General features: G+C 32.8%; 5 protein-coding genes and 1 long non-coding RNA gene across 6 annotated transcripts; 3 read left to right on the top strand and 3 right to left on the bottom strand.

The window, feature by feature from the left end:
• Window positions 1–276: 276 nt before the first annotated feature.
• Window positions 277–3,734, top strand: LOC134831674 (SEC14-like protein 4). The gene is made up of 9 exons (XM_063845472.1): window positions 277–427; window positions 1,240–1,353; window positions 1,421–1,513; window positions 1,612–1,681; window positions 1,741–1,784; window positions 2,396–2,478; window positions 2,543–2,718; window positions 2,783–2,854; window positions 2,917–3,734. The coding sequence occupies exons 3-9, from the start codon at window positions 1,460–1,462 to the stop codon at window positions 3,324–3,326; spliced, it is 909 nt and encodes a 302-aa protein (XP_063701542.1). The 5' UTR covers window positions 277–427; window positions 1,240–1,353; window positions 1,421–1,459; the 3' UTR covers window positions 3,327–3,734.
• A 714-nt stretch (window positions 3,735–4,448) lies between these two features.
• LOC134831673 (SEC14-like protein 3) lies at window positions 4,449–10,214 on the top strand. The gene is made up of 4 exons (XM_063845471.1): window positions 4,449–4,864; window positions 8,842–8,955; window positions 9,019–9,427; window positions 9,487–10,214. Exons 1-4 carry the CDS (start codon window positions 4,802–4,804, stop codon window positions 10,179–10,181), a joined length of 1,281 nt encoding a protein of 426 aa, XP_063701541.1. The 5' UTR covers window positions 4,449–4,801; the 3' UTR covers window positions 10,182–10,214.
• On the bottom strand, window positions 10,193–11,191 carry LOC134831675 (uncharacterized). The gene is made up of 4 exons (XR_010162011.1): window positions 11,177–11,191; window positions 10,605–10,724; window positions 10,455–10,546; window positions 10,193–10,395 (listed from the first exon to the last, which is right to left on the bottom strand). It is a non-coding gene; the product is annotated as an uncharacterized LOC134831675 (long non-coding RNA).
• Window positions 11,192–13,031: 1,840 nt separating this feature from the next.
• LOC134831318 (mucin-4) lies at window positions 13,032–16,519 on the top strand. Its single transcript, XM_063845025.1, has 6 exons — window positions 13,032–15,040; window positions 15,317–15,386; window positions 15,444–15,590; window positions 15,655–15,836; window positions 15,971–16,114; window positions 16,170–16,519. The coding sequence occupies exons 1-6, from the start codon at window positions 13,166–13,168 to the stop codon at window positions 16,272–16,274; spliced, it is 2,523 nt and encodes an 840-aa protein (XP_063701095.1). The 5' UTR covers window positions 13,032–13,165; the 3' UTR covers window positions 16,275–16,519.
• Window positions 16,520–16,654: 135 nt separating this feature from the next.
• On the bottom strand, window positions 16,655–22,951 carry LOC134829257 (solute carrier family 25 member 32). Its single transcript, XM_063842262.1, has 5 exons — window positions 22,235–22,951; window positions 21,949–22,102; window positions 21,526–21,892; window positions 17,565–17,710; window positions 16,655–17,003 (listed from the first exon to the last, which is right to left on the bottom strand). The coding sequence occupies exons 1-5, from the start codon at window positions 22,395–22,397 to the stop codon at window positions 16,874–16,876; spliced, it is 960 nt and encodes a 319-aa protein (XP_063698332.1). The 5' UTR covers window positions 22,398–22,951; the 3' UTR covers window positions 16,655–16,873.
• LOC134829256 (hormone-sensitive lipase) lies at window positions 17,801–21,515 on the bottom strand. Its single transcript, XM_063842261.1, has 4 exons — window positions 20,896–21,515; window positions 20,563–20,810; window positions 18,873–20,472; window positions 17,801–18,806 (listed from the first exon to the last, which is right to left on the bottom strand). Exons 2-4 carry the CDS (start codon window positions 20,610–20,612, stop codon window positions 18,051–18,053), a joined length of 2,406 nt encoding a protein of 801 aa, XP_063698331.1. The 5' UTR covers window positions 20,613–20,810; window positions 20,896–21,515; the 3' UTR covers window positions 17,801–18,050.
• Window positions 22,952–23,510: the final 559 nt, after the last annotated feature.

Consider the following 23,510-nt stretch of genomic DNA (forward strand, 5'->3'; position numbering starts at 1 on the left):
GAACACGAGTTATCCAGATTTTGTATTTCTAATGAACGCGTTGAGTCATGCGCATTTCTGTAAATACTCTAACTTGACGTAAATATTGCCGACAATATCTCTCACATACGAATAAATACACAACATAACTCAATTACTGCTCTAACAATGTGATGCATACAGGTGCGAGTAAAAAGAGAGACCAAACTTACACTCTTTATTCAAGTTCAGTCTTCTGCTCGTAATCACATAAAAATACTCGCTTTTTTTAGTTTGATCTTGACATTCAATAGAAAAACATCGTTTTCCGACCTAAAACCAAAAATATAAATAATCTCTCAGTTAGTTAATAATTGAAGAACTGCTTTTTTCGTGAAATATATTATTAAAAGCTAATTCGGGACGATGAAAAATTCGTGTCTATACCTCGATTGTCTCACAAGAAAATGTACGTTTTGTCGATAAATTGATTTCGCATCGTATGGGGCAAGTAATTCCTTCAAATGTCAAGTTCAGGCATCGCACTACAGGTGTTATTCCTTGTTCGGGAATCCTAACTTTCCATATTCTTGTCTTACGGAACAATTGACGCAAATGTTTATTGAAGGTCACTTTAGAAATATTATTTTTGCGGATCATTAAATAAAAAATTGCATAGCTAACTTGTAAAACGAAATGTGCTACGCTATAACATTACTCAACAGCAACAACAACGGCATTGTTTATTTGTTTCCTTTCATGTTTTCGAGCCATTGAGATACTTTCAGTTGGGTATTTTGTTCGAAACAAATAGGAAGTAAAATTTGATGCATTTGATCGACTCACCTTTTGTTTGGCAATGAATAAACAAATTTAATTAAATATCACAGTGAACTCGTTTTGTCTCGTTATCGCAGAAAATTTCAACCAGACGCTTCCATTATGTAACGTAAAGACGTTATTACATGAAAAGTTAATTGTTCATTAGAGAAAGTAAACGCTGTGCTTCGTATCTACTCTTGCCGATATTGAATGAAGTGCTATGTTGCAATATATTGCATATGACGAAAGAGAAATTTCGTTATTGACGATGAATAATCACTTTTAAGTCGAGATTTGACAAACGCTGTGCTCATTATCGACAAATTCTCGCTCCGAAAAATAATACCGCGGAATTTAAACAATACACAATGCTTATTATCGGTTCAAAAACGAGCTATTTACGAGAATAATAACACATTTTTATTGTATTTCATCTCATAGTTCATAATTTTATTACAGAATGTTGTCAATTTACTATGAACTCTCCGCGGACAACGAAGACAAACATACATAGAAACACATTTAACAAAATACAATTATCAGTTGAGCTTCATTAAGGAATCGATCGGCAAAGTGAGTGGATTACATTCAAATAAATAAATAATTATTTAACACTCTGAACAAATAAATTACTTTGTAGCGAGGAAAAAACATCAATTTATAAAAAAAAGAAAGAAAAATGAAGTCGCCTCCGTTAGATTTGCAAGACGATCAGAAGTTTGCACTCATGAAGGTGAGTTTGAACAGAAATAATTGAGTTGTCATGTCAATCGACGACGACGACGATACATATTTTCAATTTATTTTTCCATTTTTCTGTCCTATTTTTAGTTCAAAAGGAATATACGAGACGTACTGAAGCCCGAACATGATGATATCTATTTAGTGCGATGGTTAAAAGGTAAAACTGATAAATTAACTACAAATCAATTTTTATTAAAATTAATATTATTTTTTAAGCACGAAAATGGAATCCCGAAGCAGCTGAAAAAATGTTTCGTGAGGTAAGAATTTGATTTTTATTGTTGCTGTGTTTGCCTTGACACTCAATAGTGACTTGCATTGCTTTGAGAAAATACGATTAATGTATTGACCCTTTTAGCGGGGTGACTATCAAAAGTCAAGTGTTAAATCATCTGCGTTTCTTATCGTCATTCACATGTAATTCTAAAGTAAACAAACAAAGACGGTTGCCACATAACGCGAGAATTATCAGGCGTTAAATGAGATGACTGTCGTCACTAAATAAGTACACGAATTAATTAATCCATCTTTTCCTTGTTGAATTAAGATTAAGGGAACGAGGTTATTATTCAAATATATTCTCGTTTTTTTGTTTGTTTGTTGCAAAACTTTGAAGTTAGAGCACTCGTAAACTTTGGAGTGAATGAACTCGAATGATAACGCATCGTTTTGGAATTTTTTTATGCGTTCAATCGCATCTGCGGTAATAAAAAGGCAAAAAATAAACCAATTAATAATAATCGAAACGAAACAATTAATGGAGTGTGATGAGATGTTGATGATGAATGATACGAAGGTCGTGTGTGATAAGAGTTCAATGGAATACAAACGAATACAATTAATTACTCAAGGATTTTCTTCTTTATTTCAGTCCTTGAAATGGCGCGAAACTCGTAATATTGATAACATTCAACAATGGAATTCGACTCACAATCTCGACCCGTACTATCCTTAGTAAGTATTTAATCTCACTTTTTGTCTTTGCACAATACAATGTTTTTGTTGAATTTTATTTTAGTGGCTTTATGGGATTTACTGAACAAACAAATTATCCGTTTGTCATCATTCCGTTGAAAGATCTGGATGTTAATGGGTTTTTACGATGCTTGTCGAAAGGAGATCTTGTGAGAGCTGTTATCAAATTGATCGAATATCATGTAAATATGGCACATGAACACAGCAAAACCCATGGATGTAAGTGAAATTTCTACTTGAAACATTTTAAATCTTTCTAATTTCGCATAATTTATAACTTTAGATAATGCCACGCAGTTCATTGTTCTCATAGACATGGATGGCTTCTCTGTGAGACAATATTTGACAAAACAAGGTAACATTTTTTAATTTTTTTCTGAAAATGTACTAAATTTTTGTTTTTTTTTTCTCTTTTAGTTTTGGACATATCTGTTATCTTAGCCAAAGTATACGAAGCAAATTATCCATGCATGCTGAAAAAGGTTTTCATCATAAACGCTCCCGCCATATTTACCGTTGCATTTAACGTGCTAAAGAAATTTCTGAGTGCCGAGACAATTGGAAGTGTCAAAATTATGAATAGCGATCGAAAGAAATGGCAAGCGGCAATTATGGAGGTTATTCCGAAAGAAATTCTTCCGAAACATTATGGGGGTTTACGTGTTGATGCGAATGACGATCCTCGATGTGCTGCTAACATTTGTTATGGAGGCAAGATTCCGTCGGAATTCTATATGACGAAACAACCGAGTATCGATAGTCTAAGTGCGGAACTTGAAAATCTTGAAACTGAATTTAATGCTGTGATATTGAAGGAAAATGTGTAGAAAAACGTTTGATGTTTGATGCACACGAACAAATGGAATTGAATTTCTTTACATTTTATCTTAGATTTTTTTTAAATGGTTAATTTTTAAGTTTAGTAGTTAGATACAAATTGGGAAGTTAGATTTTATATATTTACAAAACAAGACTAAATATGGCCTATGGTCGAATCTCTTTCTTACTATTCTTAAACACAAGAAAACTCTAAAGTTAACAAAATGCCCTTAACTCAGTTAAAAATGAAAACAGGCTATCAAAATATATGTATGTATATTGGAAACCAAAAAGCTCAAGTAGAAAAAAAAATTTAATATTACTTAGCAAAATTGTTATTTTTTGAATAATGAAAATTTTTAATGTGATTTGAACCATTTTCGATTTCACACTCTTAAAAGTGTTAGCGATAGGGTGTAATAAAAAAAATTCTATATATGTACATGTTGAAATTACTCAAAATATATAATAATATGAAACAATGTACTTTAAAAAGAGTTACAAAAAATATATATTGGAAAATATGAAAAAAAAACAATTTTGAAATGTTATCTTATCATATCAGTTTTATAAGCAGTTGACCGATAAACATATGTTTCTCCATATTTCAGCGAATTCTGCGAGTTTGCGCAACAACGTTCTTGAACTCGAGCCGAAAGTCAAAGCCAAACATTCAAGAACAGAGTTCTATTTACAAAATATTCCCTTGAAATTGAAGAGTTTTTATCCTTCGGTCAAGGATTTAAAAGCAAAGTTGTGTTCATCATGTGCTCATATCATCATTAAAGTAATGCAACGACACGAAAATCTCAAGAAAATTAAGTTTTAAGGATTGTGAATGTAAACAAAAAAATATCTCTTCAAATTTCGCATTTGGTGTGAATCATCAAGGAAGATAATTGAACTAATTTTAACTACCACGTCAGACATTCATCATTACATTCGTTAAAAATTGGTCTCATTACACAAAAATTTAATAACACACAACGAAGTTGTTTCAAAATAATCCATGGTAAAAACACAGTATGGTCGTATTCGATACATTCGTTTATCCATAAATACAAAAACCTGCAAAACACAAAATCAAGTACAAACAATTCGTTGCATTCAGTCAGTCGAAGCTTTACAGTTTCATTGAATAGACGTGTGATTCAACAAGCAAGACAAAAAAAAGAACAATAACATTAGCGAGTGAAACAGTAAAACGCATTTTGCAAAGAAGATTTATGTAGGTTATTGATGTGCAGTTAAAAAATTCATTAAAATTATATTTCGTCGGAAAAAAGTTTCTTTTTGTATCGAACACAAAGGTTACAAAATATTTAAATAAGGAAAGTAAAACTTTTATGCAAATCGCATATGAACAAACAAAATACGTGAATCTAATATTAATTTTAAAAAATAGAACATGAGTTGTTAAAGTGATAAAAGGCTAATTAGTTAAACGAAACCAGTGAAGGTCTGTGAAAAAATAAAACAAAAGATGACGTCAGTTCCAAAGAAAGGCCTCATTTTAGAGGATGATCAAAAGTTTAAACTTATGAAGGTAACTTTTGTTTATATTTCTATAAAAGCTCACGATTATCGAGTAAGAATTATCTTTGATACCCACGATCTGAAGACCGGTTATCTTATTTTGTATTGTGCTTTGATGTACGAACCCGTTTCTATCAGATTTTGTCTATCAGAAGGTTAACAACAATGAAGGGACTCATTAACCCATTTTTTGATTTTTTTTTATAATTTTATGTCATACTTTACTCCCTCTTGAAATTTATTATTATATCGTTTAAACGTGACAATGCATCCCTGCGATGTAACTTCATAGTAATTATAAAAATTCTCGATTGCATCGCGACTATCTATTAATTAAAACTACACACTTGGCATTATAGTTTGATTCCAATCGACTTGCAACTACACTTTTTATTAGAAAATCAAAGTAAATTGCATTAACACGAACGGGTCATGTAATTAAGTAATTGAACACAATAGAAAAGTAGCCAACAATGAAATGCAAATCGATTGCATGCGATGCAATATCTTACAAAACAACAGGCTTTTTCTTTGATATTGAAAAAAAATGAAGTTCAGGAAGTTGATAACTTTCAAAAATTACCATGGGTCAAAACTAGATGAGTCAACAATTAAAAACTCGTCATGGAAATTTATTTTTTTTCACGTTGACTGCTTCAATGAAAATAATAACACCAATCTTAAGGTCAAATATCACAGAAATACTCTAATTGTTTTTCGGATATAAAACCAGTTTTATTGGATCAAATAAACAAAAAAATTTGATTCAATGAAAATATGTGTCATTGGAGAAAAATTTCGTTTCATACTCCCAAAAATTACAAAGAACAACTTTTTAAGCTGTTTTTAATCACAATCATTATAATTAAAATTTCACTTTTTTATCAAAAAAACATAAGGTCACTTGAGTTTTTGATGTAAACTCCCATAATTACATAAACTTTTATTTTTTAAATATCTGACGAGACATCAAGAATGAAGGACAGAGAAAACAGCGAAATTACGTAAATGACATAAATACGAGCAACATAAATTTTGCAAATAATTTGTCACTTGTAATTAATGCAAAGATCAACGACCTATTAAAGTATCTAATATACTCTCAATACGTTTCAAAACTAAACAACATTGAAAAGTGCAAGTTTTATAAACAAATAACCGGTTCCGCATTTTTTAGTCATCACATGATAAAATAAATATTGTTGTTTTTAAATGTTATGTAATAAATATTGTTCGCAAAAAGTTAATTCTGAGGATGAGATGCGCTAAATATGCGTTCTCGATTCTTAAATAAATTAATGATAAATTTAAAAAAAAAATTAAAAATAGATTTTACAAATGCAAAGTTGTTTTTTGCAGTGCATTTAATGAATTGAAGTTGTTCACCTTCATATATCATATTTTATATAGTATAGAACTTGCTTTTGCAATTTTTGAGTTGCAATAGGTTTTGAAGTAATAGTTAAATTTTTTTCTTTAAGAAAACGGATTAAAAATTTTTATAAAAAAAAATCACGGGAATTATATCATGAGTTGAAAGTCACTTTTAGAACTTTTGTCAAATATTGAAAGTGAATTAATTTACATACATAATTTGTTCTTATTATCTTTTCTTCTATTTTCGGTCATTCGAATACGATATAATATATGTTTTTGTTCTCTTACACAGTAAAATTTACGATAATGATGTGTTTATAATTTTTTTGCCATTTCAAAAAAATGACCCGGATCTGTTTTTAGTAGGCATAACTTGGGAATGCAGCAATTCCGAGACATCCTTCATTAACGGGAGAGAATGCTTCAACGTTGAAATATCCATTTTCACCCCATTCAGGTCCCCAATGATTCTTTACACGCCAATGTCCTTTTCCGCCATCGGATTTGTAACCAACAAGGACGATCTTTGAAAAAAAAACATTCGTGAAAAATATATCATTAAAATGATTTTTTTTACTTACCGCATGATTGACAGTTCCATGTTCGCAAGCAGATCCTGAAATGATACCTGTCGAATAGAAGGCTAAACTAATACCATCGATGATAACTTGCAATGGGCCATGTTCGGCGAGAGCTGCTTTCATTGCTTCTTCATTATTTTTCGCAATTCTCATTGTACCCGAAATGGGTTTGTACAATTTTGCGCCTCTTACACGTTCTCCTTTGCACTTGTTGTGCTTCGATTCGTACGGGTAGTCTTCTTCTGCGGCAATTCCGTGAGTCTATCAAGTGAAACAACGCGCAATTAATTAAACTGAATGAATTTCGGGTGAAACAATAAAACACAGGTAAATATTTCTCAATCGCCTTCATCAACCATGACATTGAAACTCACACATACGTGAAAAAAAAATGACATAAAGGCCTCTTACCGCAATGTAATTTGACGCTGTCGATGTCCAACCGTTTGTACAACCATTATCGCGATAACTGCAATCGACAATTTGTTGTTTGGAGAAGTTTACGTATTTGTTTCCGTTTTTCTTGCAATGATGCCATGCAGCGACATGAGCCGACGAAAAGGCATAACAACTTCCACAGGATTCTGTAAGAAAAAAACATTAATTTTTATTTTAGAACAAAAAAATTTATACTCACGTTGATGTTCAACAGGTCCAATGCAAGGATCATTTTCGTAATCGATATCGCCCGAAGGAGCAGATCTTCCAGTAATTGATTCGTCGATAACTTCATCATCTTTTACAGGATTCGCTCCGGCTTCTGTCATATTACGAGTACCCAAAATCATGGCGAATTCTCCTTCGGTCATATCAGCGAAGAAATTTGCCTTCATCTCGAAAGTTTTGTCGGGATTTGCGTTGTGAGCTTCGATTTTCAACAAATTCATTCCGAAAATCATGCGACGAACACTTTCTTCGCCCGGAGTTTTGTAAACTTTATTGTACAAAGTTTTCCATTCGTTGAATGTTTTCAACAACTTTTGGTCAATACTCTCGGGAACGACTGAATGTTGAGTTTGAACATTGTGATGATGTTGAACGTTATGATTATGTTGAACATTATGATGAGCTTGAACAGATCCTCTAACCGGAAAGATGTTTGGAACTGACACGTGTCCTGAAAAATGAAGTTGAGCGTTTGCATACGCAAATAACGTCACAAGACACAAAAATTGGGACAATCTTGTCATAATTAATTTTGCCCTAATTAGCAATCCACACTTTATATATTATTTTAATTTTTTGTAATTATGTCGCAATACTCTCTCCACGCACAACCGTATCGCAAAACGATTGATCAAGTTATAAAAATCTTTTGACGGTCAACACTTGCTTTTATATAGTTGATCATCCGTTTAAGAAGACGACTGTTCATTCAGGCAAAAAACTTGTTTTTAGTTAATTTTTTTTTTGTTTTGACGTGCTTAAATTCCATATGTGATACATTTGGATACTTATGGGTGTATGAATGGTTCGCAATTCAAAATTTATGAAAGAAAGAATCATGGAGCTAAAATAGAAGGATTAATAGACAAAAATAATTCTGTCTCAATAGTACCCCCAAAAATAATTTTTACGTGTTAAACATTGGTTTACAACATTAATATATCACTTAAAAAATTTCAATAGTACAATTTATGTTTAACAACATGTAATTATTTTTACGTTTTTTTTTTTGCTTAATTTTTGACATGCTACGATTTTTTAATTGAGTAGCATGTAACTTATGAATGCTTGAGGTCGAGTGTTGACAAATCATTGATTCTGTCTTAATACTTCCCATGACAAGTGATTAAGTAGGAACAAATTTTGACGGGATTATTTGATGTTCCTCATTGTTGTGTTCTTATAAGGCAAAAGTAGTAAACAATTACTTAATACAAGCGATTTGAATATTTTGGGTTTTTTTGTTCATTATAATTTGTTTTTAATTTCGCCGAAATAATAAATTGTTTCTAAGAACGTTAAAAATGATAAAAAATAAACCTGTTTCATTTTTTTCTTTAATCTCTTTTTTTTTGTTTTTCAGTTTAAACGTTCAGTGCATGACATCCTGAAACCAGAACATGATGATTATTATCTCGTTAGATGGTTACGGGCGAGAAAATGGAATCCAGAAGCTGCGGAGAAAATGTTTCGTGATGTATGAATGAAATAAAGCTTTATTGAAGCTTTTTTTTTGAAAAAAAAAAATTTTTTTTTTCAGTCTATGAAATGGCGCGAACGAATGGAAGCCGATATAGTTGAAAAATGGGAAAGCCCGGAAATTCTCGTAAAACATTGTACACACGGGCTTAGCGGATTCGACAAAGGAGGAAGTCCTATAATTATTGTTCCATTTGCCGGCATGGATGTTTATGGACTTTTACATGTCGTTAGTCGATCCGATTTTTTGCGACACATTTTGAAAACGTTAGAAAACTACATGAAAATTGCGCGGAAACAGAGTGAAGTTCATGGTCCGGAAGCACGACAATTTATTGTTGTCTTTGACATGGAAGGATTTTATTTGAAACAATTTGCATGGAGACCTGCTGCAGAAGTTGTTATCAGTCTCATTAAGATGTACGAAGCTAATTATCCGGAAATCCTGAAGTATTGTTACATCATCAACGGTATGACGTGAATTTTGAAGTAATTTTTGCTAATTAATTAATTTTTTTTTAAATTTTAGCACCTAAAGTTTTTGCCTTTGCATTTAACATTGTCAAAAAATTCTTTGACGAATACACGTTGAGCAAAATCCATATTTACAAAACTGATCGTAACAAATGGTTACCCGAATTATTGAAACGAATGGATGCATCACAATTACCTAAATATCTCGGCGGAGAATTGACTGATGAAGATGGCGATCCAAAATGCAAAAAAATAATTTGTTTTGGAGGTCGTGTGCCTAAAGAACTTTATGTTACGCAAGACGATGGTTTCATCAGCAACAACAACGAAACCGTTTACAAAGAAGCTGTCATTAAGAAAGGAGGCAAACTGAAACTTGAATTTGAGTGTACAGAACCCGGTTGTTATTTGAAATGGGAATTCCGTACATTAAATGACGACATAAGATTCGGTGTGCGATCAATTCATAACGACACAGAAGAAGTAACTAACGAAATACCCATGAGACGATGTGCCTCGCATCAAGGCAATGAAATTGGCTTTATAAAGTGTCAACCGAATTGCTTGTACAAAGTGTGTTTTGACAACACATATAGCTACTTCAAGAGCAAAAAGATACAGTATTCAGTTGAGATGACAAATACTGTTGGAGACTTTGATGAGGATATCGCAGAAACTGACGAAGATTTAACGGTTCTTAAAACGTTGGATATCGACGCAGAAAATGTTTCTATCAAAAGCAATGAATAGAAGGACAATAATTTATCGTAGATAAAACGAACTAAAGGTTGTATTTGGGCTCAAATATAAGAAATGTGAAGAAACTTAAGCATTTTCAAAAGTATATGGATGTAACAGACCATTTTCTGTCCGATTTGTCGTTCGTATTATTTTCTGGCTTCACTTCTTTACTTTTTTGTTTGCTCTTTTCCTCTTCCTCCTCTTCTTCATTTTCATCAGTTCTCTAAAAATTAAAAAAAAAAAATTTGTTTGAAACTTTTATCGTCAAATAATTTTTTTTACCACAGGAACACTTTCCAAAGAAAGTAACGCGTCATCCAATAACTTATCAGTGTTCTTCAGGCACTCCTTTAAGGCAGTCATTTTTCGTCTTACTATTAATACAAATCATTATCGAACGTTATATCTTCCTATATTCAACTGAATACTTACTAATGAGACGATGCATGTCGATATTGGGCATCGGAGTATCTTCCATATTCGAGTTTTTCACAATTTTCCTTTGAGTTTGTTGTTTTTCTTTGTGTACACACGAAAATGAACTGTGATAAGCTGTCAATTTTGTTAGTTATGATAAAATTAATTACGTATTTGCTATAAAAAGATGTCAAAAGGACAAAAATAGAACAATTGATAGCTGTTACTTTGAGTCACGTGATAGATATTCAAATTGCGCGCTTTTATGTACAAATGGATTTCAAAAGAAAAAGTATCTGTATACCCAAAAATTTGAATTTATACCGTTATCCCTTTCGACGATACGTTTTTATAAGGCTTCTATTTAAAAAAAATAATTTTAATGAAAACATGAAAAAATTTAAAAAATTAAAAATTTTAAGATTGAACAAGTTATTAATATTAAATTAAAAAATAAGAAAAAATCTACCTAAAAGAATTTTTGAGAAGACATTGCGCATGTCCTAAAATGAAACTCTACATTTATTTAGTTGTTATTGTTATTACGAAGAAAACAATCAAAACAAATCACTCTTTATTATACAAACTTTTTCGAAACTTCTACTCGTCCATTTTAAACTATCATGTAACTTAGAACAAAAAGTATTTTATAACAAGTGCTTCAAAAGTAAACCACCAAAGCTCAATATCCTTCATAAGTTTTTATTAAAATAAGAAATTTTCTCAAATCTAAATATACGTAATTAGCAAATGACGAAAGAATCCCAAAAAATGTTCACCTTAATATAGCAATTGTTGCTTATCAGTGCAGTTGTAGTGTTGATGATGATGAAATATATAGAAAAATAATCGTATTACGAAAGATAACAACAAATAAAAACAGAGGTACATTTCGTTTGTGTGTAGCCCGATACGTGGAAGAAGAACAGCGAAGAACAGTTGTCATGAAATGTTGATGAATCAACATGTTAAAGTTAGTGTTCAAAAATTTTTTTTCGTAAAAAAGAATCCAGAATCAATTAAAAAGTGATAATTTTCCATGTACATTATTGAATTTTAATCGCATGTGTTGCTTGGTCGACAAAAATTTCAATTCATAAATCATCAGAAAGAGAGAGAGGAGACACAGTACATAATAAAAATTAAAAAAAAGAAATGATAAGGAATGTTTTTTAGTCTATTTACTTATTTATTATTATAAATGATGATGAAGAAGTACTTGTGTTGTTTTCATTGAAAAAAATACAAACGAGCCATTCCCGTCAGTTAGTGCAGTGCTATTACACGGAAACAATCGAAATCTCGAAGACGACAGACATAAACATTAATAAATTATTTTGGTCACATGGAATATATGCCAGATGTGCCGAACATTGTCCCAGCGATTAAAAAATAAAATAATTAAAAAGTAGAAGAAAAATTCATAAATACTTAATTACGATCAAAAAATCATATAAAAAAAAATCAAGTGTAAGTAAAAATTATCAATAATAATTAATTCAAAAAAATTCAAGGAATGAAAGCGAAATTGTGAGTGAAACCAAGAAGCGATTGACTTTTTAATGTAAATGTTGACCTGAAACAACATTAGACGTTATTGCAATATTTGCTTGCGCACTTATTGATAAGCCACTGAATAATTTGTAAAATTGACGATTAGTGACAATTTTGATAGTAGCAATAAATCATGAAAATTACATGTTTCAGTCAAGATGACACATCAGATCAAAACATTTGAGAAGCATCTTGATCTCGAACTTCCGTTGAATGAACTTGACCTCCTTAAAAAACGAAGCATAACAAAATACGTCAGTCTTTGAGTGAAATCCTTGTGAATTGTAAATAATAAACAATAAAATTGTAGAATGAAATGAAGGTTAGAAAAGTGAAAATTGATACAAATTCTTGATTTTGTCGCATGATTCGTTTGTGATCGTGATATAAAAAAATGTAATTTGTTGATGTATGATGAAAACTGACAATGAATGATATTTTATATGTCTCTTGTGGTTCGGAAAAAATTGTATTAAATTACACATTTTCAACAAACAAAAAATCAGTTCCTGAATGAACGAAAGGACAAAGAATCCTTTGCTATTGGAAGCAATTATCTATTTTTAAGTGTCTCGTGTCACATACCGTGATTGTAAATCTGCACGTTAGGTAATCAAAAACTTTTGTGCAAGTAAGTCTACACACAAAAAGTATTGTAAACAAATAGGTATCAAATCGTTCGTTTGTTTTATTATACTTTTTATTCCGTTCTACATTTCAATTTCAAGTAAAGTCTCGTTTGCGCACATCGTTGTGTTTAGGTACTCGGTAAGTCGTTCATTTCTTTGTAAACTACAGAAGAAGATAGTTGCAAAATTTTCGTTTTCCCGCCTCAGCTTTACTCGATTGCAAATTAAAATTTTCTTCAAAAATTTTTAGAAAAAACTCAAAAAATTGCAATTAGGTTAAATAAATAACGAATAGAAAAAAAAATAAGTGTCGTGATAAGTGTGAAGTGAAGTTATGAGATAAAAGTTGACAATAAATATTATCTCTTGAGAAGTATTAGAACACATTAAACAATGAAAAAATCCGAGACTGAAGACTCGAATGACGATGTCTTTTATTCATTGTCATCTGCTGTATCTGTTACGGCATCTTCAGATATCACACGAACGCCATCGTCATCGCCGTCAACGAGTCAAACGATCGCAGGCACGTCAGAAACGAAACCAAAAGGATTGAGTCGTTTAAAGTCATTTCGACCCCGCAAATTGATACCAAAAAGATTCAAAACAAGTGTTGGCGCGATAGATGTTACGCCTGAAACGTTAACGACGTTATTGCCTTCTGAAGAAAATCCATCAGAAAAAGGAAAAAAAGCATCTAAAATTCCAAAAAGAACGAAAGCTTCACAAATTGTTCGTCGTTTTACGTTTAAGAAAGGACAAAAAGTTGGTCCAAAAGGAACAGAATTGGATGAAGATAATACGTCAACAACGACAAGTTCGAATACAACTCCTATGAGTTTGAAACGTGAAACTCCCGAAGGCGCGACATTGAGTATATCGGATCAAAGTTTGTGCGTTGTCGAAGAAAGAAGCGTCGAGGAAAGTTCAAGTGAGCGAAAATCAAGTAGCGCAAGCTCAACGACAAAGCAGGAATTGAAAATTACAATTTCAGGTAAAAAGATTGAAAAGCTCAAACGAATGTACGAAAATACAGCGACAAATGACGATACAACAACAAGACCATTTGAGGAATTGAAATACGATGTTAGTGCAGTAATAACGAGAGATACTAATACGGCTTCCTCATCCACAGACAAAACGAGTTTGAATGCAGTCATGAAAACGAAGAATAATAGTAAAAAGTCACCGATTGTACTTTTGCCTTCTCCCCCTCCATCGCCGCAAATGTCTATTCACATACCATTGAAACCCGACACATCTAAACCAATTAGTACCATTCCAACACAACAGCAGGATCAAATTGCATCGACGACGTCGACAATCAGGTTAGCACCTAATGAAACTCGAGATATCGTCACAAATAGTGACGAGCATTCGCCAAGACAACAACCCACGGAGACGACGCAAAAAAACACGACAATCAGCGATATTAAGTCTCTGAAGGCACGACTTATCAACAAGCTCAATATCAATCGCAGCGTTCACGATATCACGCCAAGTGTCAAAGCACCTGTTGCCCCATACGAAATATCCGACAAAGAAATTTCGAATATTATCGCATCGGATGTCAATCAACTGAGTCCCGAAGAATATCAGGAATTCATACGAAAGGATCGAGATAAAAACTTCTCGGAAAATACTCGAATTTTTACGTTGTCTGAACTACAAGATCCTTCTATGAAGCGCAGTGAAGGGACTGACAAACAATCGACGAAACAACTGAGCAGTAAGAAACGTTCAAAAAAGTCGCCAACACAAGAATCGAGCGATTCGGGATTATCGACGAGTGTTCATGTGCAAGAGCCGCAAAAGCCTTATCAAAAACAGTTAAGTGCAAATGCATCAAATGAGCCTGAAATTACATTGAGTGTTCATGAAGACGAGGACGAGGTTACGATAAGCAAAGGAGGAGAAATTAGTTTTCGCATTGGAACACCTGTTAGACCTCCGCCTGCAATTACACACATTACAGAATCAATTTCGATCGACAGTAACACAGACAACAACACAAAATCGTTGGAAGAAATCAGTTCAATAAGCTCTGAGTCGCAATCTCCTCCATTAAGTGAAAATTCACGTCGAAAGATCAAATATTTGCCCCAACCAACAATCTATTCGCCTGAAGAACAAGCACTTTTGGAAGGAAATTTCGGACCTCCAAGCAGTTTTATCGGAAGTGAATACAGCATCGATTATTCCTTGAATCCAATGAGTATGGTAGATAGTACAGGAGAAGAAAAACAATTTAATCAATCTACTGTCGCGGTGAGTGATGCGAATTTCGGAAAATTCTGACATAATTTCCTTCTTTGATAATTAGATTTGTTTGTGTAACCACAAGCGGATTATAGCAAGAATGTGTGTTATTAAAAGACAGAACATAATTCAGGTTCTTGACATATTTGAAGCCTTATGACAAAATATGTTGAAGCTATTCATAGAAAAAATGTGTAATTTCATGTGTTTGTGTGTGTTGTAACCCGATCATGCGATTTGTTGTTCAATAACTCATGTGAAAACTAATATTTTTTTCTGTTTCAGACAAATTTAAAAATGTCATCGTCAGAGAAACGTGAACATCTTTACAAAATTTTGGTAATAGGAGAATTAGGTAAATTACAATTTATGCTTCATTTTTCAATTTTTAAAGAATTTTTATTTTTTTTAGGAACGGGAAAAACTTCTTTCATCAAACGCTATGTGCATCAATTTTTCAGTCAAAATTATCGGGCAACGATAGGCGTTGATTTTGCATTGAAAGTCTTGAATTGGGATCCAAATACAATTATTCGATTGCAACTATGGGACATTGCAGGTGAATATTTCAAACTTTTTTAATGACGCGAAAAGTTTTTCTGATTTTTTTTTTTCGTTTTAAGGTCAAGAACGCTTTGGAAATATGACAAGAGTGTATTACAAAGAAGCTGTGGGCGCCTTTATTGTTTTCGACGTTACGCGAACATCATCTTTTGATGCCGTAATTAAATGGAAACAAGATTTAGACTCAAAAGTTCAATTGCCGGATGGAAGTTCGATTCCTTGTATACTATTAGCGAATAAGGTAAGGAGAATTTATCGCCGTTTTGACCCATAATGGATTTCAAAGCTCGATTTTTGATGAAATAAATGACTTCTAAGTAAAATTCGAAGATTCATGATCTTTATTGAAAAAAGAATAATTTTTTGTGATTTCAGTGCGATCAACCTAAACAAGGCATCGTGACAACGCCCGCTAAATTAGATGAATATTGTAAAGAAAACGGCTTTTCCGGATGGTTTGAGACTTCAGCCAAGGAAAATATTAACATTGATGACGCCGCGAAAGCTCTTGTAAATAAAGTAAGTTTCTCACAAATCTTCTTCTTCACACATCAACTGATTTGTTCTTGTTCAGATCTTAGCGAACGATAAAGTTATGAACTCCAATGAAGCTGAAACGGATGGGTTTGCTTTAGATGGTCGTGATAACGGAACATCCAAGAAAAACTGTGCCTGCTGACAAACTTTTGTAAAAGCTTTACAATTTTTACTAAATTTTACCGCAATATCATCCTTTTCCCTAATTTGATTTTATGTAGAGCAAAAAATCTTGTATTGTTTAGCGAAAATTAAATTGTAAAAATAAACTGCTTGCCTTAAAAATATATATTGTATAACGTATGTTTAAAAATTGTATCAAAAACGTGCATAATTTTAGAAAATATAAATTTTTTAAGCTTGAAAAGCGCCTTTTAAAAGATGTGTTTTACTCTCTTCGCCTCCTCAAAAAGAAAAAATATAAAAAAAAAATATTTTCAAATGTTTTTTGTTGGTTTCATGCAAAATCTAACTTTCAAAAAAAAAAAATTTTTTTACGTGTGAATTTGCAAAATTTAACTTTTTTTCTAATCCGAAAACTACTCTATCCTTCATACTTACTCTTTCATTTCTTTAAAATATAAACTCAATTCTGATAATTTCGTAACAAAAATGCATTTTTACCATTTTTTGGTATCGTTTTCTATCATCCAAAACCCGTAATTAGGCTTTGTTTTGGCCTATACTGAAAGGAACTAATTAACTATCTACTGAGCTTGATAAAAACGAAATAAACTAATATTATTTCTTGTCCCTATGAAGTAACCAATAAGACACATTTTCATAGGTAAGAAAAGTAACCATTGTTGCCGGCACAACCCTTGTAAGACTTGCTTGCAAACCTTTATAAAAGCCACGATATCCTTCATACCTGAAATTATACAAAGGAGAAGAGTTTCGAATTCAGTCTCGTATTTTTTGTGTAAAAATTTTGCTAAAATGTCCTAAAAGTTACCTTTCTAATTCGTTCGTTTAAATAAAAGAAAAATCATGATGTACATTTTTATCTTTTTTTTCTTTCTTTCTTTGATGTCATTTTTTTTTGTATGTTTTTTTTTGCTTTAAATAATGTGAGTAATTCTAAATCTTACAAAGATTTTCGTATATGAATGCTTCAAAATAAAAATAGGATAGATAAATAGATAGCTTAATTTTTTTTTGTTTACTCTATAAAAGACTACATTATATAGAAAAAGTGTTATTATGTATATTTTTTTAAGCTGTCGAGTATTTTTTATACAAATTTCATTCTTCAAATAAAGTTATTAAGTAACATTTTCATCTTTAAATACATTGTCAGAGAAAAAAAAATGAAATCTTATCTTATCTTTTTGTGAATGTTTCATAAATTAACATAACTAAACATAAACTCGGAACAGTATGGAACAAGTAAGGACTTAGACCTTTGTAAAAGCCCGGAAGTTTTTCATACCTCCATGTCTCCTTTACGCAATCCCATGTGCCGTTATATGAATGATTTTGATCCTGAAGACGAGCTCGAATAACCTGATATGGGTAAGTAGCTGCTGCGGCGATGAGTTTGGAAATTGCAGCGAACGTCAAATATTCAGAGGTACCCTGAAAATAACAAAAAACGAAAAAAATTGAGTAAAAATCCTAAAATTTTTAATTTTTCAAATAAAACAGTGAAGTAGTTTAAATTATTATTATTTTATTAACCATTTAAAAGAACCTGATAATAACAAAAAACAAAAATGTCTTTTTAAGATTAATTCATTATAATATTTTAATATCAAATTTAAGCACCTTAAGCATAAGACTTGTTCTATCTGTCTGTGTTTGTTATAAATAGTGAAAAAATTAGCTACCTATCGAGTCAAAAATAGAGCTTTAAATTGTTTGTTTTATTCATAAAAGAGTGTTTTCTCCTACAAATGAGAGAGTCGCAAGGAACTTATTATTTTTTATCAATTAATTCTTTGATTCTCTTGATGCAAATTTTATTGCCTTCGTGTGCTTCCTTCGAAAGCAGCGTAAAATTAAGGAAACCATGCGGAAGTCCCGAGAGAACATCAAGTGTAATATCATTGTTGACAGCTTTTAATCGCTTCGCATACATAATGCAATCGTCAAGGCAAGGATCCAAATTTGTGCTGACAACACAGATTGGCGGCATTTCGGCAAGTTCGACATCACTCGCATGATACGGCGATAAATTCGGGTCGTTGGGCACTTCAAATGAGAATTCTTCGCTTGCGGATTTTTCCATGAACGAATCCAAATCTTGAAGAATCTTTTTCGGGCGTGATTTTGTGGGAGTTTTGTTGTTATGATGCGTAATTTGATTCATTTTCGAGGTTATTGACGTTCGAATTTGCCCAAGTTTACGACGTAAGTTTAAAGTTTCTTCGCACATTTCTTTTCCTTCTTCGACAACGACATTTTCTTCTGTTTCATTGAATTTCAAAGCTTCCTCATGTTCGTGAACAACAATATCTGTTGTAGCAAATTTTCGTTTGATCTCTTGAACGAATTCGTCGTCTTCGTCGCCATTAAGTTGAACGTCGCGTGTATCATTGTTGTTTGTAAGAGCTTCGCGTCCTGCATATTTGATGTTGTTGGCATGTTCGACTTTTTTCTTGTTTTCATGAATGATCTTTAAACTGGGTGACGAATATGCTTTCAAACATTGCATCATAAATCCAAAGGGCAACTTGAAATTTAAGAATTTTGTTAGATAATATTGCGGTTTTGTGAATTGCACATATTAAATACTCACCAAAGGATCCATTAAACACAACAATCGAGCAGGCGATGGAACAAAATCTACAACTGTTGGGCAATAAGCCATAAAAATGCCATCTGGTTTGCGAATTCCCATCTGAATGCATTTCAGAGCAATTCCCAAATTCAAATTTGCTCCTGCTGAATCTCCCGCAAGGATGATTTTCTGAGCTGTTGTTCCCAATAACGAAGCATTTCTCAAAACCCAACAATAAGCGTAAAAGATTTCTTCCAAAGCTCGAGGAAACGGAGCTCTTGGCGCTAAGCTATAGTCAATTGAGATAATTGGCACATTTAATTCTTTTGTCCATTCTCGTAAATAAACTTCGTGAGATTGTGAACTGCATGCGATAAATCCGCCTCCATGGCAGTGCAAAATAATTGTATCACTCGGCGGCGAAGGAGATGTAAACTTATTTTTGATTGAATTTCCCTGTTCTCCTATCATGCCGACTCTTTCGACGTAACTGATTAAACGAGCTTTTACAGGTCCAGGCCCAATATGACTTGAAGGCACAGGAATGTCAATCAACTCTCCTTTTCCTTTGGCGCTTGCTACTGTTAATGGTTCAGGAGGGATTTGAAACACTCGATTGATTTTGACACGTGTTCCGGCAATTACGGGCAATGTATACATAAAACGATTTTCCGCAAGAAACCAAAAAGATTTGCAAAAATCTATCCCCGCATTCTGTGACAGGAGTACAATTCGACGAGCACGAGCTTCTGAGTCAAAGTAGTATTTCCCGCTGTTGAAAAAGGAAACTGTTGTCTTTGAAATGATGTTTCCATCGTAGTAGAAAGCTTTTGAGAATCCCGCCATCGATGTCGAGATGAAATGAAGAATTGGCTTGATTGATTTGCAATATTGAAATCCTAAACAACGCCCATAAAAGGGATCCTGATCAATTTGATGTGCTTTCATGAGAAGTTCTTTAGCCGTATGTTTCGAATTTGGAAACAAATCTCCCGCATCAGTCCATCCACGAAGTGTTATGAGATGTCGTAAGCAATTTGACAAATTTACAAGAACATCATTGCACGCTTCAAGTTCTTTCAGATATTGATATCTTTTGATGGGAAATCCGATGGAAGATTTATTCGCATCGATATATAAGATGACTTTTGAAGCATGATCTGCCCATCGATCGACGACATACAAGAAACTTCGAAATCCGTTTCCCGGATGGTCAGCATCGTAATCGTATTCGTGTGCAAAACCTTCGATTTCACGATACAATGGCAAAACGTCTTCAATTAAGGCATGTGTGTGTTGAAAAGCCGCAAGTAAACGTGCCTCATTTTCCGTGGGACTCGATTTTTCTTTGTAAAACTCCTCACATCGTTTGCAAATGTCTTGTAGCTCCGTAAAACTCTTAAAATCCTTGATTGTCATCGTTTTTGTGCTATTTATATCGATTTCGTGTGTTCTTGATGCGTCAGTGTGTTGTAGCATTCTAACTCTCATTAATCTTCTATCTGTGTTCTTGGTAACGAAGATGACTTTCGCATCTGATTTCGGTAAAACAGGTTTTTGTTGCGCGTCAAATGCAAAAACACGGGCAACGTGTACGCTTCTTGCGATTATCAACTGCCTGAAAAAGACAAAAGTTTTTTTTGCTGCGTTTAAAAAATCAATGCTCGACAGTCACGCTACTTTTTTTCTGCTCGTAAATTTCACATACCTTTGTTCTATAGGAAAAGTCAAGTACAACCATAGTTTTTTTAATATCATTAACAAGATGTATGTTCACAGTTCATATTTGTAACAACCATGTAATTTCCTTCGTAGGTAGTAGTTGCTATTGTTATTATGGCTTTCGTCATCAACTCAAATAGCAACAATGCGTTTTGGCGATAAATATTCTCTTTGTTACTTGAGATTCAATCAAATTCCTTATCTACAGATATCACACGCAGACTGTGTCACAACCTGAAACAATTTATTACATCGAATAGATAAAAACTCCTATTAGTACTTTGACCTATTTTGCCGCGATTAAATTCAATATGTTTACCTCCGTTTTCGACAACGTATTCAAACGACGACGACGACAGCTATATTGATTTTTTTCCGCTTACTTCCAAATGAATGCACCAACAACAGCTTTCTGTCTCTTAATTTTCGCACTTTCTATTCATCTCGACACTATCCATCATTTAAAACGAGCAACAATAGATTTCGCCTATACAACATCCAAAAATGACGAACAAATTCCAATATTATGTAAAAAAAACAACTTTTAATTCAATTAGCGTTCATCACATTTCTGTTGCTTTGTTATTGATCTCGAACGATGACGCTGTGCTTCAAAGTGTGAATTTGGTAGAAAATTATCCGTTGTCGCTGCTAAAGTCTTATTTTTTCAAATATTTTCAAAGGCGAAAATCTAATAGACGAAAGAAATGCACGAAGACGAGACACACTACTTTATTGTTGTTGTTTTTCATAACTTGGATTTCGTAAAAAAGTATCGTGACTTGGATTTTGTACGTTTTTAAACACTTTATCCGTTAAATTTCAGTAAATTTACTCGCGAAAGGTCACAAAGTAACCTTATAGTAATATAACGACAATCGGAACCGTAAAAATAAACATGCCTTATCAGAAAAAAGTAGAGATAAGAGAATAAATTGCCTTGACTTACCATCTTTGTATCAATGGGAAGTTTACGGTATTGATTGTAATGATTCTTCATCTCTTCATATACCATAAACTGCACAGCTCCATGCGAAACTCCGAACATGCCCGGCACAAATCCTCGATAAAGTCCTCGAACTCCTTCTGTTTTATAGATTTTCGTTAAACCATCGATCATGCCTTTGTAGCTTCGATTGTCTCCGGGCAGCGCATCGTTATTCAGTTGCAAACATAAACGAGTTTTCACAACCCAAATTGGATTTGTCAAGACAAGTGTACAAATTCCCGCTTCAGCAGCAGCTAACATATGCATCGCAGGTCCGAGAGCTAATGTCGTATTTCCTTCTTGAACCCATGTCTTAATTGAAGTGTAACTGCGAAAAAATTAATGAGCAAATAATTTTTTTTGATATAATTTTGTTTTACTTACAACATGAAATAAAGACCCCATGCACTTCCGCTTCCCCAAACATTTGGCGTGACTCCCTTATACAAGCCCTTTACGCCTTCTTGTCGGAAAATTGTGACAAAGGCACTCGTCAAGCCTCTGTATTGAGGAACAGCAGCTGTTCTTCCGTCATTAACTGTAAATAATAGCAAAGAAAACTCGTTTCATGAGTAATTGTATGTCACACATGATGTGTATAATCATCTGCTTTTATTGCGACAAAAAGACAGAAATTCAAGGCTAACAAGAGAAACGAGAACACATTTACCTGCGAAACGGATCTTTATCAAGTCAAGGGGATGTAACAGCAACGTTGAAGCAACTCCTCCCGATATGCCCGCTAATAAGTTTTCGTATTTCACATGTGAAAATATGAGCTTTTTAGCACCTGATGACGCACCATTCGTGTTGCTACTTTTCATTGTTGCCATGTTGTTATTGTGATGTGAACAAAATTTTCTTTCTTATCTGCTTCTATGTTGATTTTTCGATAATTTTTGTAGTTTATGTATCGTTATGATAAAATTCACTTAATTTATTTGATAATTGTATTATTTACATAAAGAGTGTAGAAAATAGAGAAATTATTAAGGAAAATTAACGTGTTTTAGTTGATTTTTCAGTCAAATCAACAGCAAATTTAATTTGTTTTTATTTTGCACTTGAGCGTCACAGCAAATGTTACCGTCTGTAACATTACAATTTGATTTTATAGTCATTTCAATCATTATATGGATTTTGGTTCAATCTGATTTTTTTTCGATAATTTCCTTTTTCTCGTGAGTCGATGATGCAACAATTGAATTGATAACGTTTGTATCTTTAAATTTTCACGTGTTTCAATATTTTCACAAAATTTCTAAAATTTCTGATTTTTTCTTCGTAATTTGCACTACTTTTATGATGCACAGGATATTTTAAAATGCGAAAAAATGACAATTTTCGCGAAATTTGTCTGCATGTGAGATTTTGTGTTTTGAGTTCACTTTTATTCGTCTCATTTGGTATTGAAAGCGACTCGAATTGAGCGGTTTTAACTGTAATGTGTGATAACATATGTAGTCGATGTGTGATGTTATGTGTTTTTTTGCATTAGGAATTAAAATTTTTCGTTGATGCTTCAGAGATGGCATTATAATTGAAACTTCGCCGGATCGTTCAAAATAATTTTCTGAAAAAAATCAGTACAAAAGGTAAGAAATTTTTTTTAATTAAAAATCTCATATTTCATTTCCTTATTATTTCAATTCAGATGGAAAGTTACGCATGACAACTCAAGAGCATCAATTGGCGTGAAAGACTTGAGACTCCTTCAATGCGTTTTACCTTGATGTGTCACTTGACTCCCTAAACTATCGTAGAAAGTAAAATTTTACCAAAACGTACGATATATGTTAAATATACAGGTTTGCACGAACACGAGACAACGAGAAGAAATCAACAAGTGACCATATGAAAGTAGCTATGCTGTTATTGTTGTTGTTTTTTTTTAAGTTACAAACGAACGCGATAACTCGATCTACACGACGACGTCCTACAGCAAG

Source organism: Culicoides brevitarsis, chromosome 2 (assembly GCF_036172545.1).
Source record: "Culicoides brevitarsis isolate CSIRO-B50_1 chromosome 2, AGI_CSIRO_Cbre_v1, whole genome shotgun sequence".
Classification (NCBI taxonomy): Eukaryota; Metazoa; Arthropoda; class Insecta; order Diptera; family Ceratopogonidae; genus Culicoides; species Culicoides brevitarsis.